Below are 23449 nucleotides of genomic sequence, written 5' to 3'. Positions count from 1 at the left end.
AGTTCGCGCCAGGTCGTTGACAATTACATCGTTTGTGAGGCCCGAGGTGACCTGCTTATGTATGAGCCTATCGACGGCGAGATTTAGCGCATTCCGGGACTGTTTATCGTTTAGGAGGCTTTTAAGCAGATTCCACTTACTACCTCTTCTCATGCGACCGTCCGTTTCGTTGCACGTTTCGTCCCACTGTTGCAGGGCCAGTTGCTTGGAATAGCACTCGATTTCCTTGTTTAGCGACGTTAGTTTTGTTCGTAGTCGGCGATTTAATTTCTGTATTTTCCACCTCTCTCCAAGAGCGTGTTTAGCCTCCAGGAGATGCGCTAACCGAGAGTCCATTTTGGGGACTTCAAGTTTTGTGCTGATTTCTTTGGTCGCGCTTTTGACGGCCTGTTTAAGGTTGGTAATTAGTTCTTTGAAGGATTCACTTGAGGGGGCGGTTTCGGCTCGAATTTTTCGGAAAAGATCCCAATCGACGTATTCGTATTTGACCAGGCGGGAGTCGTTTTCAAATCTTTCCGCATACACGTGCAATACTTTACCAATTTAGCAACCACCGCGCGGCCGTCCTCGCTTCAAATTTATTGGGTATTTGCTTATGCGTGCAAGATTAGAACTACCGATGTCACGTTGAACTTAGGAGCACGCGAGAAAAAAGAAAGATAAAACCCAGTGGAAATTCATAAGCTTACCAAGGCTTGTCATTACCAACGTGGTCCTTTCTTCGGCAACTCGGAATTTCAGTGACACTATGTCTATATACAGCACAGCTGCATGGGAGTTCACTATTGAAGACACTGTACTGAAACGAAGGGAAAGAGAAAATCAATGAAAACAGTGCGCGCCGGTTACGCTCGATGTTTCGCAGGTATGCTTCGTGGCCAGCTCTCGATAGAGAGCAAATGCTTTGCAAAGTTCGCCGAAGCTTTCGAAAAGAGCGCGGCTGGTAAAACGACAGAAATTTTGTCGCGGTTAACAACGGAGTGTCATTAAGCACGTGGAATAAGGACGCGATGGATAAAAACAGTCACGATGGTGATTTACGCGATTAAGATACGTTGCTTTTGTAGTGATGAACATCATTGTACCGTATGCATGTGCACTAATTTGGGCCGGTTGGATGCATACTTGGACGCAGAGACAGCGCTTTCGAACGGTACAATAGGAGACCACACTAGCGCCGAGTGTATATGTCGCCTCCTTTTGTCCCACTGACAGAAAGCGCTGTCTCTTCACACGTGTACATTTCCCGATGCGGCCCACACACTGCCCTCCGACATCAGGCGGCGCACGCCAGTCTCTGAGGCCATGCACATCGAGTTCCACACAAGAATCACCACCCTAGCGCTGTGATCGCTCAGCTGCGGTAGAAATGATGGTTTGTGCATGAATATGCCTAGCCCTCGTGTTGGTGGCTGCAAATGTTATCGTCACTTCATTTATGACGCCCAATGCGTCTACGTATCGGAGCACTCATAGTTTTCCAAACACAGCAAGGCCTCTGCGCACACAGCCTCTGCGCACACAGCCTCTGCGCACATTTGTAAACACCGCTAGCTGTTGCTTTTATAATAAAATAATAAGGTAAGCACGTACGATTTACGCCTATTGCCTCTCTCTATTGTAAGATGCCATAGCTGGTGTATAGCTCTTTAATTTTTTTTTTGCATTTTGTGTTCTTGTCTGCTCTAACAGATACCGCTTCCATATATCACTTTACCTATAGCCCTAAGGGGCTGCAGTATGTATAAAAATATAGCCGTTTTAAGCCAAAAAAGCAATGTTTACACAAATCCACATACTAGCCATAATTCCTGTGCTGGCTGAACCGCCGTATACTTGCATCTATTGTAGACACTAGCGCCAGTGTTCCCTCTAGTAATTCTTGTTGGAAACTAAAATGCCACGTATAGACAGTCCTTCATCGCGATAGACGTGACAGCTCGCTGGCGGAGCCGTTGAATTTCGAGTGTCACCAGAGCCGTACGGTAAATTTCGGTACCTGATTGACGCGCTAGCGATTCCAGCCAGGAACAGGCCTCGAAGTCCCTGAATGGCGCCGGCGCTCCTGTTGACGTAGTACGGAACGATCTGGAACGAGAGACGAGCGTACGGTCACGCGCCACGAGCGAGCTGTTTGTTGCTCATCCTGTGCATAGTCGCTGTCGTGTCGAGATTGTCCGTGCGACAATTTGCCTGCCTGAATTTTTTCTTGCATTCGTAAGGCTGCGCTTTCACGAAGTCTATACGCTGTTTCCGTATGGGCATCGTGGATCGTGCAACGTGTTTGTCACTGTGACATGAGACCAATAAGTAGGGCCTGTCGTGCACCTTTTGTCCTTCGCTTGCCAATGATTAAGCCGAATGGACGACAGGGAGTTCAGAAATAAATAAATAAATAAATAAATAAATAAATAAATAAATAAATAAATAAATAAAATGGATTAGGGCCATGGAATTCTACCGTCATCTGCCGCAAGAACGCTGCTGGACTTTAATGCGAAATGCTTATATTTGTCATGAGGCAAATAAGCCGGCGTTGACTGCAACGAGTGGCAACAAAATTATCCTCACAGTGAAGTCATCGCCGTCTTGTACGACGTCATGAGTAATACAGAAGATGGGTGGTGCAAAGGCGAAGGTGAAGTACAGTGCAGGCGGATGAGGGTGGATTAAGGTTGGTATGAATTAGAGCAAGGTGGATTAAGGTGTACTAAGGAGGATTAAGATTCGTACAAATTAGAGCAAGGTAGGATGAGCTAGAGTTGTGAAGTCGTAGGCCTTTTGCATTCAAGTCACGTCTAGATACTTAGGTGTCAATTTATTATCTTGGGTACTAGGCGCGAAAACACACACGACACAAGGAAGGAGACGGGACAGAGCGCCACTTACAACTGCTTTTATTCGGAGGCACACCACACACTTATATACCCTTCTTAGACGCAAGGACCACAATTACATCGAGATTGATATCGAAGCGAACTGGTTAAATATTTCTTTTTCGCCATATATAAAGATATTGACGGGTCGCTGCACATGCTTCCTTTCTTTCCGCTAAAGAAAGCTTCAATTACTTCCCGAGCTTTTTGATCTTTACTTTTTGCCAGAATTCCTTCCTTGTGTCGTCTCCTTCCTTGTGTCGTGTGTGTTTTCTCGCCTAGTACCCAAGATGAATTGTGACCAACTCGCCCAACAAGACGTCCTTTTAAGTCTATTTATTAGTTTTTTGAAGAAGTCTGAGCTTTGCGACCTCTTTTCATTGCGCGGTGAACGTTGTGTGCGTGTGTGCGTGTGTGCGCGCATAACTTGTTCTTCCTTTCCTTACCCCTTGCCGTTTCCCTTTTCTGTCCGCTTCCCCTTCCCCAAATGTAGGGTTGCAAACCATGCAGGTGCAGTCTTATCAACCTCCCTGCCTTTCCCTTTTCTCTCTGTCTCACTGGTTATCGTGACATCTGATTGATCTTTGATCTGATGCTGTCTAAATCCACAACTTTTGAAGTCTTCTTTTCCTGAAATACAAAATATTTGATGATGACATAGCAGCAGTGGAGTTGACATGACATCTAGAGAGAGAGAGAGAAGGGAAGAAGGAAAGGCAGGGAGGTTAACCAGACTGAGTCCAGTTTGCTACCCTACACGTGGGGAGGGGAATGGGGAGTGAAAGAGGAAGAGAGAGAACTTAAGTGTAGGATGTCTATTAGCCCCGAGAAAGAGGAATGGCGCCCTCTCGCGAGTGACGTCACGGCCAGGACGCCGCTCGCTCCGGCTCGCTCGGCTGCCGCGCGCGCTCGTTCCCTTCGTGTATGTTGGGGTATAGGTGGCTCGAGCCGTATGTATTGAAGAATAAGTCGGCTTCTTTCAGCTGCAATACCTTAACCACAGTTTCTTCTTCAAAAGCGTGTGAGTCGAGAAACTTTGCGACTTGGATATCGCAAGCTAAGTAGCGTTAAAGGGGTCTACAAGTTTTTGCAATGCATATATGCACCGTGTCTATCGGTAAATATTGTCTAAAAAAAGGAATATCTGCAAATCCAACGCGCGAAGTTGTATATGATGCTTCGCTAAACACTTAACATTCCTTTAGTATTTAGCTATGAGAGGTATTGCATTTTACGTGGAAGAAAAATTTGGTAATTGGCGTCAACATGTTATCCGATGTTAGAAAGACACTGCCCAGCGAAGCTGTCATCATGATTCCTATTACTCTGGTGTGTTGTTCTATTCAAATATGGCCATTCATTAATGCGTAAAAAAATAGGCGCGCATTTCTTATGGAAATGTTTGCTGCTACTTTCATCCCCCTCTGAAACAGGCCTCCAAAAAAACGAATTGCTCATGGCTGCTAACACGACGGCGTGTCATGTAGAGTATTTACATAGTTAATTCACAAACACCATAGTAGCAATCACCTGAGAGAAAAGTTTCGTTGTTTAGATCGACAGCCACTCAATTGGAAGTGATGAAATGTATCATAGTGGCCCTCAGTAGCCTTTGTCGACAATATGGCACACCCCTGATCACGTAACGGTAGCAATCGACTGTCCGTATGGCGAGGCACGCTATGTTCGCGAAACCCATCAGTTCACTACAACTTCGAATTAAAACCATAAAGCATGTTTTTTACAGCGCCAACTGGAATGGCTAAAGTATTCTCGAGCTACTACACCGCAGCTTAGATTTCCTGTATACTAAAGGAAAATTCAAGCACCTTCTGTCTCACCATGTCTCGATCCAGCGTTATTCAATTATACAAACGGATAACTATTCGCTTCTTCGGTACATAAAAGAGAACCTTGCAGGCAAATTAAGTTTGCTCCAATCCAATCGCAAACATTCATAAAGAAAGCACCACAAGCCTTGCATATACTTTCACTTGATTTCTGACCCTCCACCGGGGGAATTTCGATATCTTCAATATGTCCCATACTACTAGTCATTGACGCTTCGACTGCTTTCTGGCTGCAGCTATGCGGTCCAGCAGGCATACTTCACTAAAAAAATTGGGCCGAGCAGCCTGTGTCAGTTCGCCAAACAGATTCGTCATGTATATTCCTCAAGCAACAAGCACCAGTAAATTTCTCAAGTGAGTTTGATTTGATTTGATTTATTAATGTCCATTTACACACACAAATGTACAGAGGAGTGGTAAATGGAGGTGGATTAGGGAAAAAAGCCGCACAGACGCGGCTTGAAGTAATCTCACCCTCTTAGGTACAATATGGCTGCATGGGGTAACACATCAAGCGCCATATAAATTACATTTATATAGTGGCCATAAAACATTGCAGTTATACAATATATGAAAGCACAGTGAAATATTTCCACGATAACAATGCAAAACACACTGCGGCATTGAAATAAATAAATGATATACACTTGGTAACATAGACAAAAAAGAGGAACATAACATGCATTATTAATCATTAACAAACGCGCTCTAAAGAGGTGAGTTGAACGTGTAGCACGGAAAAGGGAATATATATTGGTACATTCCTATTTGTACTCTCTAAATAGCTGTAAGCCTTCATTAACTTTACTTCAAATTTCCGCCGTTTAAAAAAAATAAACACGTGAAGAACCGCTTAATGTTGACAAGCAGTTAAAGAAGCAAGTAAGGCGTGTAGAATCTAAGCTCCAGTATTAGTTAAGTCACCGTGCTACTGCCGAGCGTTTCTGTGAGGAAATGCAAAAATTCGATATTATACCATGAACTACTCGTCGTGAGCAAACCTGTTTTAGCGGAATAAAATCAACGTAACTGCTGTATAAGTCATATATAGCCAGCTTTGTGACATACTTGTTGCACCACGGCAGGTATGGTATCATAAATGGATTCCTATAGGCTATGCTTTTGCGATTGTCTATCCGCGTATGAAAAACCCGCAATGGGCTGGTCTGCGTCGCTTCGGCTGGCACTGTAGCGTTGCCTTCGAGAGCTGCATTGTTGTCTAAGAAATTAGCTCTTTGAATAAATGTTCGCAAAGGAAGACCCCATAAAAATATATTTGAGACGACCACCATAAGTATACAAGCAGAGAGAACGAGGGCGAACAAACGAAAACACCGCAGAATGTGCCCGTACAACGCACGAACTGTAGCAGACGACAGGCGCGAGTCCGTGCCCTGACGTCACGCGAGCGGCGCTCACAGCGCCGCGCGTGTTCGTTCTCGGGGCTAATAGTCGGGCACTCAAGTCTGTTGCCCTCAGGTAGCGAAAAAGCGCTCGAACTGCTTTCTGGGCTAATGAACTATGGGCTAATGAGCTATGGCAACCAGGAGATAACACTTGCATAGACTTTATGACGACGGGCTTAAGCACCAGGGTAGTCAAAGAGAGTATACCGGGTGTTTCTACGAACACATTAATATTTAAAAATAGCCGTTTGGAAGAAAAAGACGGTTCCTTCGGATACATGCCGTCAGTGGTGGCGACTGCGGCGCGGCCTGTGATACGTGTTAGTCGCTTATAAACGAAAACTCATTACATAATTTTTGTTACCTTTTAATTTCAGTGGGCTCATCGTAATAGGGAAATTGAAGCGAACTCTCCGTGCAAGCGATGCCAACATTTGGATCCTGAAAAATGGAATTACCCGCGGAACTGTGGCACGATGAAGTTCGGATATCGGAGCACGGGAAACGGAAACTGGGAGGCTGCAGCGAGCGCAACCCGGCGCCCCTCGGGGCGACGTTCTGGCTTACGTCATCCAGCAGCGGGCTGCCAGCGCGCTGCTCGGTGGGAGTACGGAGCCGCAACGTGCTTGCGGCCCGCTGCTGGGTGACGTAAGCCAGAACGATGGAACTTTCCCGATGTGGCCCATACCATGGCCTCCGGCATCAGGCGGCGCGCGCCAGTCTCGGAGGTCATGCACATGGAGTTCCACACAAGAATCCCCACAGGTAACCCTAGCGCTGTGATCGCTCAGTTACAGCGGAAATGATAGTTTGTGCGTGAATTTTCCTAGCAATCGTGCTGGTAGCCACGCAGTTAGTCCATGTGGTACTAACAAGCATCCCCATGCTGACCGAACGGACATGCTTGTAGCTCGAATAGGCGATAGCCTCAGAATTCCCTGTGATCATTTTTGCAGGAAACTACGGGTTTAAAATGTATTTCGAGGGGCCGCGGGCTCGTCAAGTTGCATGGATGCAGCTTTTATCTGCAGTCATAGCACCAGTATTTCCTGTTGCACGATGGCAAAATAAACTCGTTTCATTTGATTTAGTGTACCCGGCGTTCCGAGTGGAAAGAAAGGGCGAAAGAGAAGGATCGCGAGAAGAAAAGAGAAGGACAAGCAGGGCACTTCCTGTGCAGTGAGTGAGAGCCCTGACGTGTCCTGATGCGAGCTGGTACATTTAAAACGCCCCCACATGGAGTGGGCTTTCTTATCTGGTGGCAGTGTAAATAACGTAAACTAAACCTTCTTCCTTCGCTCCTATTCCTGTGACGTACTCATCTATGTGCTTGGAGGATGCCTGGCCTAAACGCTACCCCGAGCCGCAACAATGGCGTCTTTCTCATGTATACGCGCACCGCGAAACTTTTCAGCGAGATCCACGAAACGTTTCAGCGACATAAAAGAAAGCTTATTAGGAAGCAAAGACTAACTCATCAATTTATGGCGTGTTGTTTATAATGCTTGGTTAATTGACGCATGCCGACGAAGATTCTTAATCAGTCTTGCAGTCAGCCTCCTCGCTGTTCGAACGTTTCACAAGGTGTCACAAGAGCTGCAGATAAAAATAGGGTTTGGTGAGACAGCATTTGCGAAGCCGGGCCGTGAGGTTGTTTGTGTATGAAGGTTACGGCGTGCGCTATCATTTCCTCGTCATGTTGTCGTCCTGGTGGAATTGTGCCGTTAAAATAAGCTTTTTCTAAACACAAAGCGTGGTACTGTTTCTAGACTACGGCACAATGTTAGACAAGCTGCCGCCTCATGTTACTTTGTTGTGGCAGCTTGTCGCAGTGACTGGTCTTCGAAAGTATAGCATGAAGTAGTCGCTAGTTTGTACGCAACCTTTTCTGTAAAAGTATTTTTATATAAATAAACTTCCCCTTTATTGTATACAGTGCATTGAAGTGTTATTAGCTTTTAACAATAATGAAGCGACAATTTTTGTTCTATACATATTAAGGGTACGCTGAATAAGTTTGGGGCCGATGAAGTATTCTTTCAAAATTCCAGATTCGCTAATTTCGCCTTAATAGGTCAATTCTTAGTGAAGGAAATGTTCAGTTTCTTTTTTTTTGGATTTCCCGTACATACCCCAGCGCCGGTACACTGTGTGATGTCACGGATTTCAAGCTATATATTTTTTTTTCGTATTTAAGCCTTTGTGGCTCAGGCGTGCTGACGTCAGTCCTTCGTTCTTTAAAAACACAACATGCTCTAAAAAGTCTTTACTGATTAAAAAAAATAACTTAACCAGACCCGAGAACACACCGTCAAAGTCTGTGACGTCATGGTTAGCTGCATAGTGCGTGAACTTCAAGGCTGCGTCGCCAGTTGTTTGTTATTTCGAGTTTTTTCACTTAGCAAACGTTATTTGGTTTTCTGTGTTTACACAAGTTTTATACAAAGTTAATAATTTACTAAACAGCTCAAGTTATTTTTCTCTAGTGTCCCCTTTAAGTTGTGTTTTTGTACATAATACTTGTCCATTTCTGCGTGCATGTGAGCGCTTTTAGGTTACGTTGATCGTGGATCGGGCTGTCGCCTTTTTTCTTTACTTATTTTGATGGGTGACAGTGTAGCACTTTATTTACGGTGTTTCTTAATTTTCGTGCACTCTGGTAGACAGTCTGTTCCACATGGCCCACAGAGAGCTATTCCGAACCCGTGCCTCCGTGCATGGTCGCCTTTACTAGCCTTGTTGGCTCTCTGATTGGTTCTGTGATTGGCTCTCTGATTGGCTCTCAATGGGTCACGCTTCTTCTTAAATCGAAATTTGTCCCGCTATAGGTGTGGTGGTTATGTGCCTCTTCTGCGTCCTCATCTTTCGAGATGTTCCCTAATTCAGGAAACGGAAACATTGCAAAAAAAAAAAAAGACGAAAAATGCTTTTCTGGAATGTGACGTGTAGTCGTGCACTTTTCAAATGAAATGTTTTTCTGTTTCGCGGTAGCTAGATTGCGACATTAATTGGCTAAAAAGAAGAAAGAAAAGAATGTGAACGTTGACGCACTCAATTGAGTTGGTTTGTGCACCTCCATGCAAACGGAACAAACAGCTTGACGCAGGACCAAGGAGGTCTAAAAAATAATTTAAAAAACTTTTTTTTTGTTTAAACCTCCTTGCGCAGGATGGAGAAATACACGGAGGCGGCGTGGCTCCAGGTCTCCTGGTGGTGTGTTTTAAAGAAGTCATCGCAAGAAACGGTACGTCCACTGTCGAGCACCACAAAGGACTAAATTATATAAATCTAAAACCTGCTGGAAGTGCAGTAAATGTGAGTAGATTTAAATTAATGCTAGCTTTAACGGTAATTCTCAACACTCGCACAACGTGACCGCTCATCCGGGAACAGCTGCGGTTACCAAAGAATGGCGTAAAATGTGCGCTACGCACCAGCGTCGCAACGGTTATGACACAGTCACGTGACACCCTTAAGGGACAAGATGGAACTGTTGGTGGGGTCAAGTTTTTTTTTTGTGACTCTTTGCGGGATGTATACATGACGATACGGAAACAGCTGCACACCAAAGCGGATGACGCGAGAAATTGTATGAAAACTTTTGTAAGTCTCGCTGCCAAACTCTCGTCTCCGGTATGTTGGCGCGCTCCTGGTGGTCAGAATCAGTACACTGTTTTCAACTACCGATTCTCTTATCGCAGGTGTACCTCGAGATCGCTATCGCGCACGGCAAAAAAAAAAAAAGAAAAACAAGAAAGAAAGCAAACATTAAAATTAAGGGTGTTATCCATGGGATAAACGAACGCTCATAAGGGTTCAATAATTTTTCATGTGCGCACAACGCACTCTAATGAATAATTTTAATAATTATAATTATTTAATTAATTTGTACTCTGATTCAAAGCTCCGCATTTAGCTTGCGCTTTCCGATTGATTCTGCCGTTTTACGTTCGTCGACTGAATGCCACGCTTTTCTCTTTTGTGCTGACTTCTGTGACACATCACCAGGAAACCCTTTCACACCTCGCGTAAGTATGCGCACAAGTTAGCCTCTTCCAGCTTAAGCCAGCTTCGAGAGACTTTCATCTCCAGCAGACGGCTAGCGTCCTCTGAAAAGATACCGCATCACGTCACGGCTCCATCAGGCTGTACGTTGATACGTAAGAGTTATCGGAGTACTATAGGCTCGCAGGCCTTAGCAAGGCCAGTAGGCTTATACAGATTCGGCTGAGTACCTGATCGTGGCGGGATATGAAGCCGGAGAGAACTGGATCGCAATCCCTGAACCAGTACAGAAGGGCCAGCGCCGTCACTCCATTCAGGGAGTAGAAGAATCCCACCAGGGCGGCACCGGCGAACGCTACTCTGAAAAATAAAAATAATAGGAGACATTCCCTCCAGGTTGGGGATATATATATATATATATATATATATATATATATATATATATATATATATATATATATATATATATATATATATATATATATATATGGAAGAGATGAGAAAGAGGCAGGGAGGTTATCCGGAAGATATATATCCAGTTAGCTGCCGTGCACCGGGGAAGGGGTAAGGGGAGACAGAAAGATCTTTAAAAAAAATGCGCATACATGAAAAGAGTGGGAGAGGAGAAAGAAGCATGGCCATGGAGTGGGTTGCACCATTTCACTAAGGAACTAGAACGACGAGACAGGAGCAGCGAGACATTCAATACGAAGGAGAAGAAGCAGGTTCCCAACCTCCACAGAAAGAAATGCAGGTTCTCTGATACGCAAAAATGAAATTCTACTGAATACACCGATAAAAAGAGAAAAGTACACACTTTGATCTTAGCTAAAAGGCCGAGAAGCGATAAAGAGAAAAGTAATCCCGTGATTTTGTGCAATGGAATTCTGTTCGGCACGCTATGATGTGGTGTAAGCAGGATAGGCGTGATAAGGAACAAAAGTGTTACGTAAATTCGCAGAAATGTCTGCTAACGCGCAGGCATTCTTTACCATCGCAAAAGCAGTGGGTAGACACGCATAAGCTAGGAAAAAACAAGTAAGCAAAAGCGAAGTAGCAACCGAGCCAAGGAATGCTTCCGCATTAGTTGGCAATTCTCAGATTTTCTTTAGCGTTTCTTTATTTGCTGAGTTCCAGTATTCAGTGCCGAGTTTCTTGCTAAATGTTTTGGGCGAACACTGAACTACTGTCAGCAAGCCTCATTTGTTAGCTTGGAGCAGGAATATAGGACGAGGAACAATAAGTTTGGCATGCGGCTTGGTTTCTTTTGAAAGCACGGTCGGAGGAAACAGATCGGTGCAAGATCGTCGGTTACAGTGTCGTAACATTCGTCATGTAAAGGAAATGAAATATATAAGCCCATGGTTCACATAGCATGAAAGCTATCTGTTCAAATTCCATACGAAGACATTGGTGACTTGCAGTGAAGCCCACTTCCAATTTCTGTTTAGCGCTTTATTCGTATCGCTAAAATAGTTCCAGGAAAGTGCTTTTTATTTTCGTTGATTATGTTTATTCTCGATGTGTTTTGCATATTTAGATAGATAGAGAATCTTAATTTTCGATCAGGTATTTAAAGATTAAGTCCATAAGGCGTATAAAAGCGCACTTTGCCAACTACATAGAATAGAAAACTGCCGGACTAGTCTTTAATAAAGTTTCTTCTTCTTTCTGCATTGTGCAAGAAATGAATGTGATACACCGTTTAACATATAGAAGGCAACGGGGAAACATTACAGGTGATGTGCGGGCAATATTTTGAGAGCGCGAGATAAATACTGCCTTTGCAAAAAGAAAAACACAACAGAACCCATGTACTGCGACAGCATCATTACCCCCTAGTGAATACCAGCATATTATTTGCCAAGTTGTTTTGGTTTCTTGCTCTTTCCTTAAAAAATAGCCCGTCTTCTTTCTTGAGGCACCGGCACTTCTAATAAACTTCAAATAAAGGTGAACTTACTTTCATGTTGGCATCATGTTTCTTTGGTTTTATTGCTAGCCGCCTCTTTCAGCGTTTTTGTTATTTATTTGTCTTTCTTTACGTGCATTAACAAGTGTACGATAATGTAACTTGTGGCTGGTAAAGCAGGAAGGTTTCTTAGCAATGGTAATAAAGGACAGTCATGCGTGAAAATAATCAAGCATTGTTCAACAAACCATGCTTGATTTGCGGTCATCCAGTCATGCTGGATGACCGCACTGCTCAGCTCTGACCTGACAGCACAACTCTGGGCCGTCCAGCGAGCCGAGGAAGCCGCTTCGAGACAAGGTCTCGGAACCGCGTCCGCGGCGGGTGCCCAAACCCACTAAAAGACGCCGGACTCAAATCTTGCTGATTTGAAATAAAAGTTTACGCTCTCTCAACAAACCATGGGAGCACAATAAGATAAAATAATAAGAAAAAAGAATGCTGGTTCTTCCGTATTCGAGAGTAGACGTGAGCATGAAATAGCAACCGCCGAAGCAGGTTCGTTGGAGCTGATACCAGCCACAAACTTAAAATGGGTGTAGTGCTTGTTCGCAACGGCACACTCCACCACACACCGCATCAAACCGCACTGCACCACGCCATACTGTGCACTGATCCATATGGACGCGATGTTTTCCTGTCAGACAGAACCTAATTTGAACATTCGTGTCCGCCAAACAGCCATCCGCGGCGCATTGGACGCTGCCGGCGCGCCGGGCGCTCTGCGGAACTCACGGACCGCCGGCGTTGAAAAGTGCACAGGCAACCCCGTGTCAGCGCCGACAGATAACAATCAAGTGTACGGTGCCCTGTATCTATCTTTTGAACGTCGCTATTGGAAATGACGCAAAAAAAGCTTCGGCGTACTAGAAGTTACAGCTTGAGTGATATTGTGAACAAACAGGAAGAACTCGGAAGCAGTATATTTTGTAACCTGTTTGGCCAGTGACTAGCCTACGTAATGCGGCCTTGCACAAAGGGTTGGAGGCCAGTGGCCGCATTTTCTTTAGTTTTGACTGGTTGCCCGGATGATCTCGTTTCGTTCTCGCAAAGATGCGCCGATGTTCTCGTTCCATTCTCTTCTTGAGTGCCCGGATCACGGCTCAGGATTCTGGCTCAAGGTCTTCTGAAGGTCGCCACCAACGGGAGCTAAGACCACCTCACGCTTAAAACCAAAAACGAACTCTCATTCACAGAATAAAGGTGAATTACACTTAATTGTTACAAGCAAAAGGTTACTGTGACACAGAGGAAACGACTGTTAACGTTATTTTACAATCAAGCATTTCAAGAACAGTAAATCTAATCAGATAGCTCGTATACTCGGTGGAAGGGCTATCCTCAAGGTCATTGGGGAATACGTTCCATTTCGTTACTGCAGCCAGAAAAAAATGAATACCCGTAATTATCGCAGTGAAGGCTGTATTCTTTAAGCTAGGTTAGGTATGTTTAGCTCGAGTACTTCTTGCTGTAGACGAGGATGAATAGCCAGTACTGTCAACTTGTAATGCGTACAGGCGGCCATTCCGGATGTTCCAGCGTCCCGCGGGCACGTTGTCCTCGCACTTTCATATCAGCGCCGCCGTTGTGGAGTCGGGCCAGCCGACGCGCTTTTTGGGGGTCCGACTGCGAAGAGCCCGAGCTGCACTCCGCCGACGATATAGACACGTCATCTGAGATCTCGGTCAGCGAGCCTGACGGCTCCGCTCAACCGAGGCTGTCAAGCTCGATTTGTGTCGACCGCGGTTAGCGCATGCTTATGGCCGATTTGCCTGCTGCCTCGATTTCGCTAATCACGGTTAACGGGAACCGCGGTCACGCCGAGCGTGGTCAGCCGCCTATAACCGTCGTTTCGCCTGCTGTGTAACCGAGCTAACCGCGGTTAGCGATGTCGCCAGGGGCGCCCTTGTAACGAGGGTATTATTAATTTAGAATGACAAAAGAGCGAGTGCCTCTTCCGAAGCATATGAAAGCTGAACTGAGGTTAAGAAAGTAAACGCGTGAAGCGGTTAAAATATATAGCAGCGATACTTGTGCGTGAACCCTAGTGTGATAAAACGGTGTCGAAGCTTTAAAGTAAGGTTCGCTGCTACATGTCAAATAAGGTCACTTGGCTTCTAAAAACGGATATGTATCTGCAGTTTAGAGACCGTAGCTAAAAAAAAATTGCAGGGAAACTTTGCGGCCTTGCTGTTGCTGACATGAGAGTCCTACGATGGAATAGACAACAGTTTGGCTCCATCTGCACTGTAGCGTGTGCGAATCATGACGCAAATCATATTGACCGCAAAAAAGACGGGGACATAGGAAGAAAACACATAAACAGCACAGGCGGTAAGCCTGTGCTGTTTATGTGTTTTCTTCCTATGTCCCCGTCTTTTTTGCGGTCAATATGATTTGCAGTAAATACCAACTAGGCCAAACTGAAGTTCTTCTGAATCATGACGATTTATTGCCGTCCGCGTACGTCAGCCTTGTGTATCACCGTTTGTCCATTACGCGTGTTTGATAGGCGAAACCCTAATTGACTGTTTTCCCAGTTGTCTTTCTGTGCCCTTAACATAGAGCCTGAACAACAATGGCGACAGATGACATCCTTGCTTCGGTCATTGGGGAAATTCCACCACGTTATTAAAATTTTAGCCTTCCCGTACAATTTTCACTCGGTTGTATCTATATATCTCCCTCAGAAGATACACGGAATCGTTATCGATGCCTTCATGTTTGAGAGTATCCCATAACAACTCCCTGTCTGCGTTGTTCTAGGGTCTCTTAATATTTACAAACGCCATTCATAAAAGGTATAAAGTTTGTAAACAGGGATAAGGTGCCTCAGTAAGGCTGGCCTTATCATCAGACACCTTATCCCTGTTTACATACTTTATACCACAGTGTGCTATTGCATCTGTCAGCCCCTTTCTTGTTTTTGGATTCATAAAAGGTGTATTCTAAGCTGCGGAAATCTCTATACACTGAGTGAGAACAGAAAAAAAATATTATCTTCTAAGCGTCTGGGTTGTCTCAATCCGTTCTGTAGTTTCCCCAGCGCATCATTCGCCCATTTCGACATTTCTATGGCTTGCATTGTTATTATTATATATGGCACCGACGTTACCTTAACTGGCCTGTACGAGCTCGTCCTATCCTTAGCACGTTTGTCTTTGTAAATGATGTTCATCTTGCTTTCTCGCCATCTAGCTGGAATTTTCCTCGTTTTAATAATTTGTTCAATGACATTAATCAGCAGTACCTTGCTCTTCGGACCGAGGTTTTTGATTAGATGTATTGGCATTTCATCGGGTCCTGTGGCGATTTTATTAAGGACGTTTCATTGGGATTTCTTTAGCAAGAAATTTTCGTGGTAACATTTAATCTCTTAGGCTGCGTGCTCTTGATGTTGGATTAGTTTGGGCCTGGACTGTGCTTTCTTTTGTGCCGAAGTTAGCCTTAACTGTGTCTGTGATGTACCGCAGCGCACCGTCTTCACCCTTTAAAGCCGTCTGAAAAATTTTTGTTGGAGCTCCGAATGCTCTTACATGGCTCCAGGGTCTTTTTTGGCGCGCCTTTGCCACTTCTGCAAATGTTACGCACCAAACATTCTCTTGCGCATTTATATTTCCCTTGCAAGGGCTCATTCACCACCCTTTTCTCTGTATTTGTTCTAAGGAGTACCTCTTCTTCGTGTGATCCCAACTTTCGCACTTCTCGATGATCCCTAGACGCCTGCTTAAGCTCTTCTATAGCTTGCTTTGTTTCTTTGTTCCACCAATGATGTGGTTCCCTCTTTCCAATCCAACAGTTCTTTTTTTTTCCTTATCTGTGTTATCTCCTGCTGCATAACGTGCACCAGTTCCTTATATTCCCAGACTTCTGTATTAAACGCTTCCACTTTCTTCTCTATGTTTTTTGCAATCTCTGCTATTTCATTCTCATTCATTTTTTTTAAAGAAATTCTGATGCTGTTGGTTTGTGTTTTGCGCTGGTATCTCTCCCACATATTAAGGTTAAACGTTTATAATTGCTACCCGGGTTATCTCTTCCGTTTTCATCTATCATTTGGTCTAGTCGTTCTTAGACCGTTTGTGAGACTAAGGCGTATAATCGACACACGACTGCCTATTTCCGCACTGCCTCGTTACCTGTCCATGACAATTAATTTCCGTGTTAACTACTATAAGGTTGTATTCATCGCACAGATACAGCACTAGAGAGAAGAACCGTTCTAATCGGTATGTCCGTCTAAATCATCAATGTACGGGTTCATATCACCCACTAATATCTCCTGGCCCCGACTTCTCGAACTTAATAATATCGCTTCTAATGCAATCAAACAATTCCTAATTTTTATCTCTGCTATCACTACCTGCCGATAGGTAAGCTACTCAAAGCCGCGTCTTTTTGCCTTGCCATGTACCGCTATAGTCTATAAATGCTCCTTGCATGTTTCTTTTACCCTTTGCCACTTCAGATCTCGCCTAATTAGCACGCGTACGCCTCCGCCTTTCCTTGACCCAGTAATTTTGTTGCATCCCTCCCATAAAAAAAACTGTAAATAACAGGTGGCAGCTCCAAATCGCGTAGATGTATTTCGGCCAAGGCATGCACGCCAATCGCTTCGTCATCAGAAAATGTCATCAACGAGCAGCTGCAAGCACCGAAAGGTGCGCTGTCGCTAACACAGCCAACAAAGGAAGAGACCGCCGTGCAGCCACAGTATCCGACGGCCCCGCAACTGCGAAAGCCCACGAGCGTCAGCTGCCGGCTTGAAGGCAGCGGGGTCGGCAGCCACGCAACATCTGCCAGCAGCTGTGCGTCATCCTCAAGGCCAGGCTGCCGAGGGCTCACGAGGACGTACGTGGTTCGATTTGGCGTGACGCCAGCGCAAGTTGAGATTGCAGCCAGCGACGCTGCCTCCGCGCTGGGCGTGGATGTCGAGAGAGTGAACGAAGCTCTGGAAGCCGTAGCCAGTGTTGGAGCCGCAGTGGAGGAATCCGAGGAAAGCCTCTCGGGTGTTTTTAGTGAACCCGCTGGCGGGCAGGATAGCAAAGATCAAGGAGTGTTCTTGATGATGGACATAGTGCCAGGCTGCCACAAGTACAAGCTTTCCATACTGCAGCCGAACGATCCCAAGTTCTTTTTCAAGGTTGTCAAGAAAGAGATCAAGCTTCTTACGTCCTCCCTACCTGATGATATTCACGTAAAGGCCTTCGATGATCGTAGGGATCTGTACTCGGTGCTGATCAAGCGTCCTCGCCGGACGCCCTACGGGGACGGCCTGTTCCTCTTCAAATCTAAAACAGGTGGCTGGTCGAATCTAAATAACAGGTGGCTGCTCCAAATCGCGTAGATACATTTCGGTCAAGGCATACACGCTAATCGCTTCGTCATTCAGCTGTGTTTGAATTCGCAGCCATTTTTCCTGCTTGCTTATGCGTAACAGATTTTTTGCCTTCTCTATTCTTATCCTTTGTGCGTCTTTCCCTAACACCTCGTGGTCTAATTCTGCCCTTTGCTGGTCCGTCGCTACACTCAATAATCTTCTCTCTTTATTGCGTGGGGCCCGCCCCCACAAAAAGCTACAGCCCGCGCCGCGAATCGACATCCAACCAGCGTTGCTGCACTTTCGCTAAAATGTATCCGGTCACGCACAAAAGCGCCTTCGCGGCCTGCGCAGTGGACTTCTCGGTTGACGTCAGTGAGCGTAAGATTCGTTGTCTTAGCTGGCGTCCAAATAGGCCGGTTTGCTGCGAGCACTGCCCTTTGAGTGGCATACACCTTCCTTTCAACCTCTGGCACCGTGCACACTGCGATTTGTACAGCCTCCCTGATTTTTAATAATATAGCGCGAGCGTCGACTGAACTGCTGGTGAGCGCTTTATAACGGCGATAAGCGTGCAACAAGAGCGTGCAACAAGGCGAGTGCAACAAGGCAACAAGGCTCGTGCGCGAACTCTCGCCTTGTTGCACGCTTATCGCCGTTATAAGCTGTTATAAGCAGTTCAGTCGACGCTCGCGCTATATTATTAAAAATCAGGGAGGCTGTACTTCCTTTGAAGCATTCCCCAGGTCGGTGACACCTTTGGCTATTTGCTTCACGATCCCTGCCCCTCGTCCTTGCAGTGTGCCAATCACTCCGCCCATTATCACGACTAGGTGCCTCCCTGTGTTTCACATGCGTTCCTTGGCCTTCGCTATCACCTCCCTAATCGGCTTTCCCGAAAGCGCGCTAATAGAGTGTTTTAGATTAGGGGACACGAGCGGCTTGCGTCCCCTAATGTAAAACTCTCTAATATGCACTCGCTCGCCTGCTCCTACCCTCTGTACTATCACCGGTTCTACTTTTCGCACGCTTAAATCGCCGGCAAAGACAACTCGACATTTTCACACGTCCTAGTCGACGACAGCTGCATCTGGGGCCGTGATGAAGTAGGGGTTCTTGGCACATTTTCTTTTTTGCGCACAAGATAGCATGCGACAGCAGTCGTTTTACTGCATGTCTGCTCAAGGTTAACAATCACCTTGACGGCGAAGGCGCTGATGTCCTTTTGTTTTGGCTCCAGCAAAATGGTAACGTGGGAAGAAATGATTCAACCAGTGGCCTGCAGTAATATAAAAATGAGGCTCCTCAGAATATAGGCATCACCATTATAGGACGACGACATCGGTTTCTTTCTTTTTTTTCTTTACTTTCCGTAGACAATCGTAGAAAAATATCAGTGGGTGTGAAAAGGCAAAACTACTCACTCGACTTGGCAACATTATCTGACAATGACAGTGTTATCTGAGCACATGACAGCTGATTGTCCTTGAAGTATCTAGAAAACCTTCATTACTTCGCTTTCGCATCTTTAAGCCGACAGGGAGGTGAACACGGTATGTTTTGAGGAATCGTAAAACGAGTGTTTTTAGTTTTTTTTTTTAGTTTGACTTTGTGAAGTTATGTAGCAATAAATTGGAAAACTCATTTCCTAAGGTATTTCCTCAGTCTGGTATTCGTTAGGGGAATGTTCAGGGAGATTAATTGAAAAAAAAAACGCCTAGTATGTCACAGGGAAAGAGCAGCTGACGGCCCTGCAATGTATCTGTTGTGTGCTGTAAACAGTATTTCTTTGTGCCCACTCGTCTTCCCCACTGTACCGTGAAGTCATTGCCCTCTTTTACAGCGATAGCTCTTTCTCGTTTATAGCTTTTTTATAGCTCCTTTCTCTCTTTTTTTTTCATTTCCATTCTTTCCTTATCGACTCTAAAGCTACCGATCGTATACATTTACACATCATAACGTATAAATGTCTTAACTTCGCCAATTATGAATTTACATTGCAGATAAGATAACACTTTTCGCGTTACGGACATATTTTGCCGGGGTACTCGCCAAAGAATGCTCACGCATTAAAAACAGTCCGGGCTTGTTGCCTGTAGTCAACACTCGTCATTAAAGAGTTAACGTTCTACAGGGCTTGCATAACTAATATACTGCAACATCTCTAATGAACATACACATTTTATTGTTTACCTGCGCATCACGCGAATATGGCCCCTCTTTCGTCTAAGTATAAACTAGATGCCACACTCCTTTCTCTGTAAACACAGGGGAAACCGGCTACTAGCTTCTTATCAGCTATGACAATGCGGAGAAAGTTGTATGCGTAGCGCGTATAGTCTGTCGCAGTAAGTGAGTTCATACAATCGGACTAATCCTAAAGTGTTGCAGCGCTTGGATCTGGGCTTGTTGCTGGTTCGTCGTTGCAGGGGAACAGCGCAGGAATATGGCGGAGATAAAGTGAGGCACGACCCTGCGTCCCTTTCCTGCATTATTGAAGCCTGCAGAATATTTTTTTTGTCGTCTTCGTAGGGCAAGCAGGACACGCGGATTTCTAGCGCAACTCTTACCGCTTCATTAGGGCACGAGTGAACTGGAACTCGACCGGAATGTTGAATCGTCCAATCACACGAAAGGTCGAGCCAAGGTGCAAGGCGTGTGGCGCCCTTTCTGTAGGCGCTAAAGGAGTAGATTTTAATGGAGAGAAAGGAGGAGAGGTCGGCCTGGAGAGCGTGTCTCTAGCCTGGTACTCCTCACTGGGGAAAGGGCAAGTGGGAAATACAGGGAAAGGTAGGCGGCGGGTGATTATGTTATGGTACAATGAGATACTATATACACGTTGTCCAATATGCGGATGCGCACTGTAGACGCAATGCACGTAAGAGTAATCTTGTCCATACAAAAAGTAATCTTGTCACAAAAAGTTATTGCGCAAACACATTTCGCACTGACTGCACTCCCTAAACTCCCTAAACAGCACTCCCTAAACATAAGGCGCGGAATTTCGCACGAAAGCTTGCGCCATGGGACGCACGGCGAGCTTACATCCTTGCGTCCCGGAGAGATCTCGCAGCCAGGAACCTCTGCGTGATCATTTGGTCCAGGCCGAGCCGCATGAGCTGGTTGGGAAACGCTGCCAGCGAGGAGGCCCAGATGGTTTCGTCCGTCGTGAAGTCGATGTCTGTCCTGAAGAACAATTTGAACCACGATTCAAGTTAGGCGTTTTGAATACGTTCTGACTGAGTTTTTCTACAGCTCAGTGCGTTATTAGGGAAACGGTTCTGGAAAGTCTTGATTTTGCGCTTCAAAGGTGGATCACAGTTCTGAAGTTACACTGCTTGTTTTATGTTCAAGCTGGGCTGTTTATAGCGGTATGGGGGCATCGAGCCGCGTTCTAATTGAATATCAAGATAACGATGTTCTTGCTTCGCAGATGCTTTAACGCTCTTTCACTCCACTAATCAATAAGTCAATGAAATCAATCAATCAGTTGAAGCCATACGAATGAATGTTCGTATGGCTTATGTGTGGTTGGAACATGAACGAATACGGCTAGTTATGTAATGCGGATTAAGTTATGCGGCCGGCCACATAGGATACAGCCACACGCAAGACGAGGGCGCAAGGTTACCGCTCAGAACAGCTTGTAGGGTGAGAGAGAGAGAGAGAGAGAGAGAGAGGGAAAGGCAGGGAGGTTAACCAGACAGTCCAGTTTGCTACCCTACACGTGGGGAGGGGAATGGGGAGTGAAATAGAGAGAGAGAGAGAGAGAGAACGTGAGTCTATACCGCACTTTCACATGCACTAAGTTAGGTGTAGGATGCCTGTAGCGTGCAGGGTGGCTCACCGCAGGAAATATGCCGTCGCGTTCATGTCCGCCAGAGGGCGCCGCGGCGCCGCTTCGTGAGCCGCGTCGTAGATTATCTTGAAGATGATTATCAGGGGCGAGGCAGTCATAATCAGTGCCTGCACGGCGTCGGCCCAGACGACGCTTCGAAGGCCCCCCTGGAACAGCGGAAAGATGTCAACTCGCGACGGCTTTGCAAGTGGTTGGAGATGTCGTTAACTCCGCCGTTAACTCCGCGAACTCCGCGTTAACTATGTCAATCAGTCTGGCGACATGATTGACGTAGCCTGCTTTACTACGCAAGTTGTCATGTTTTATGTCTATACCGTACTGGCAGTGTTAAATTTTGAACTTATGTAACTTTCTCCACCATTTTACGTTTGACGGCGCGCAGTTGACGTTTTGAAAATATTCTAAAACTGTTCGACAAACATTGGTTTTTCCGAATGGCGACTACTCGATTCGAAGTGACCGAATCGAATAAAGCACTGTTCGAGTCCTTATTTGGTAGTTTCGAATACTCGCACACACCTGTAAACTTAGCTCTACTAAAAAGGCACAAACGGAGCATTTCGAACAACTGAGATTAGCGTTTGCAAACTCGGGGCTCTGCGGTGAATACGCGGTCATGCATTATCATATAATGTTTAGTGAGGCAGCCTTGTTGGCCAAATGATATCGGTGTATACCTTCGCGAACAAATCAGAAATGCGTGATGTTTGCAAAAAAAAAAAAGTTTTTTTTTTCGAGTTCCAATTGTAGGAACAGATAGTGCCGTTCTTCCATCGCAGTATGCTGCAATGGAACGTATTCGTATTTAATCCTATGACAGTAGGCCGTTACTGTCTCCATAAGCAGTACCCAACAACACACACTGCCGAACTCCGTGCCGTGTCTAAACATTTCATTTGGAGTGGCCGTTTTTAGTCGAAGTCTGGCTGTCTGTGCGACGCAGCTTAACGAGCTTTAGTGCGTATTATCCTACGTGGATGGCATGTTTTATTGTGTTCAGTCGGCGACGTGAAGTATTCGATTGACATTCGGATTTTGTAGTATAGTGGCTATTCGATTCGTCATTCGAAAGTTTCGAAATATAGATGAGTATTTGTAGCCGCTGTACAAACTCACCAATGCTGTATACGTAGTCCCTGCGACACCGAGGATTACGCTCGACGCTGCTGGCGTTATTTCAAAAACTGCGATGAAGAGACAGATTAGGCGGTGACGTTCACAATAGATTGCGCAAGTGCTAGCCCTCATTTGCTGCTTGTTATCATATCCTATAGATAACGGTGAACATACGACGTAAAATCGATGTCCTTAAAGTTATACCACAGTCCTGTAATACTTTTTGTAGTATTAAAGGACTTGCGTTACAGTGTAACATTGAAAGCTTTCCATTCAGTATCCTTGTTCACCTTGTCGTAATTTCTGGTGTGTTGCAGTATAAAGAAACAACTAACTAACTAACTAACTAACTAACTAACTAACTAACTAACTAACTAACTAACTAACTAACTAACTAACTAACTAACTAACTAACTAACTAACTAACTAACTAACTAACTAACTAACTAACTAACTAACTAACTAACTAACTAACTAACTAACTAACTAACTAATAACTAACTAAACTCTTTTGCGGGTATTTTGGATTTTCTGGTGACGCCAACTACAAGGTAGCTTGAAATATTTATAAACGGAGCAATGGTAATCGGCACAAATGTAAAAGAGAAAACTAAACCGTTGCGGCAAGCGAGAAATGACCGGATTCTTCGCAAGCATTGTGCACTATATTACGGCATCGTGTTATTTGCTTCTAGCAATGGTATGTCGAGGCTTATAGGGGGCCCCGAACGTATTCAATAAATGTTCACAGTAACTGTAAGAACAAGCGCACTGATCCAAACACCCCTATCGATGGACGTCAGCCATTCTCCAATAGCAGCCGCGCATGGGAATCTGCTATGTTACGAAATAAAGCGTCCGGGAAAGAGTGAGGAGCAAGGTTATGTTTGAAAAGGAGAGAGCGTGTGAGAGAAAGGTGACTCTTCGCGTTCCGCTTGCGAGCTCCACGCTCCGCGGGCGACTGCAAAACTTGGCTGAGATGTTCGCAGCAGCGTATGCTACCCGCGGAGTTTTATTTTTCTTTTTTTTTTCACTTAGCCCGAGA

At 45.2% G+C, this 23449-nt stretch overlaps 2 protein-coding genes across 3 annotated transcripts in view; one reads left to right on the top strand and one right to left on the bottom strand.

Moving 5' to 3' along the window:
- LOC135896569 (heat shock protein 68-like) overlaps positions 1-6648 on the top strand; it is a 95061-nt gene extending 88413 nt beyond the window's left edge. For both annotated transcript variants that reach the window (XR_011508667.1, XR_011508666.1), the window contains exon 6: positions 6510-6648. The gene's annotated coding sequence lies outside the window, so the exon portion shown is untranslated. The remainder of the gene's footprint in view (positions 1-6509) is intronic.
- The window catches only part of LOC135896573 (putative sodium-dependent multivitamin transporter), a 51883-nt gene that overhangs the window by 17711 nt on the left and 10723 nt on the right, over positions 1-23449 (bottom strand). The window contains exons 5-10 of the mRNA XM_070525854.1: positions 22405-22472; positions 21277-21434; positions 20475-20615; positions 10368-10497; positions 2000-2088; positions 690-799 (exon numbers count right to left, since the gene is read on the bottom strand). Of these exons, the coding sequence (XP_070381955.1) occupies positions 690-799; positions 2000-2088; positions 10368-10497; positions 20475-20615; positions 21277-21434; positions 22405-22472 (696 nt within the window). The remainder of the gene's footprint in view (positions 1-689; positions 800-1999; positions 2089-10367; positions 10498-20474; positions 20616-21276; positions 21435-22404; positions 22473-23449) is intronic.

This window comes from Dermacentor albipictus, chromosome 9 (assembly GCF_038994185.2).
Source record: "Dermacentor albipictus isolate Rhodes 1998 colony chromosome 9, USDA_Dalb.pri_finalv2, whole genome shotgun sequence".
NCBI lineage: Eukaryota > Metazoa > Arthropoda > Arachnida > Ixodida > Ixodidae > Dermacentor > Dermacentor albipictus.
Note: the sequence above shows the minus strand (reverse complement) of the source record. Positions and strands in the feature narration are given on the sequence as shown.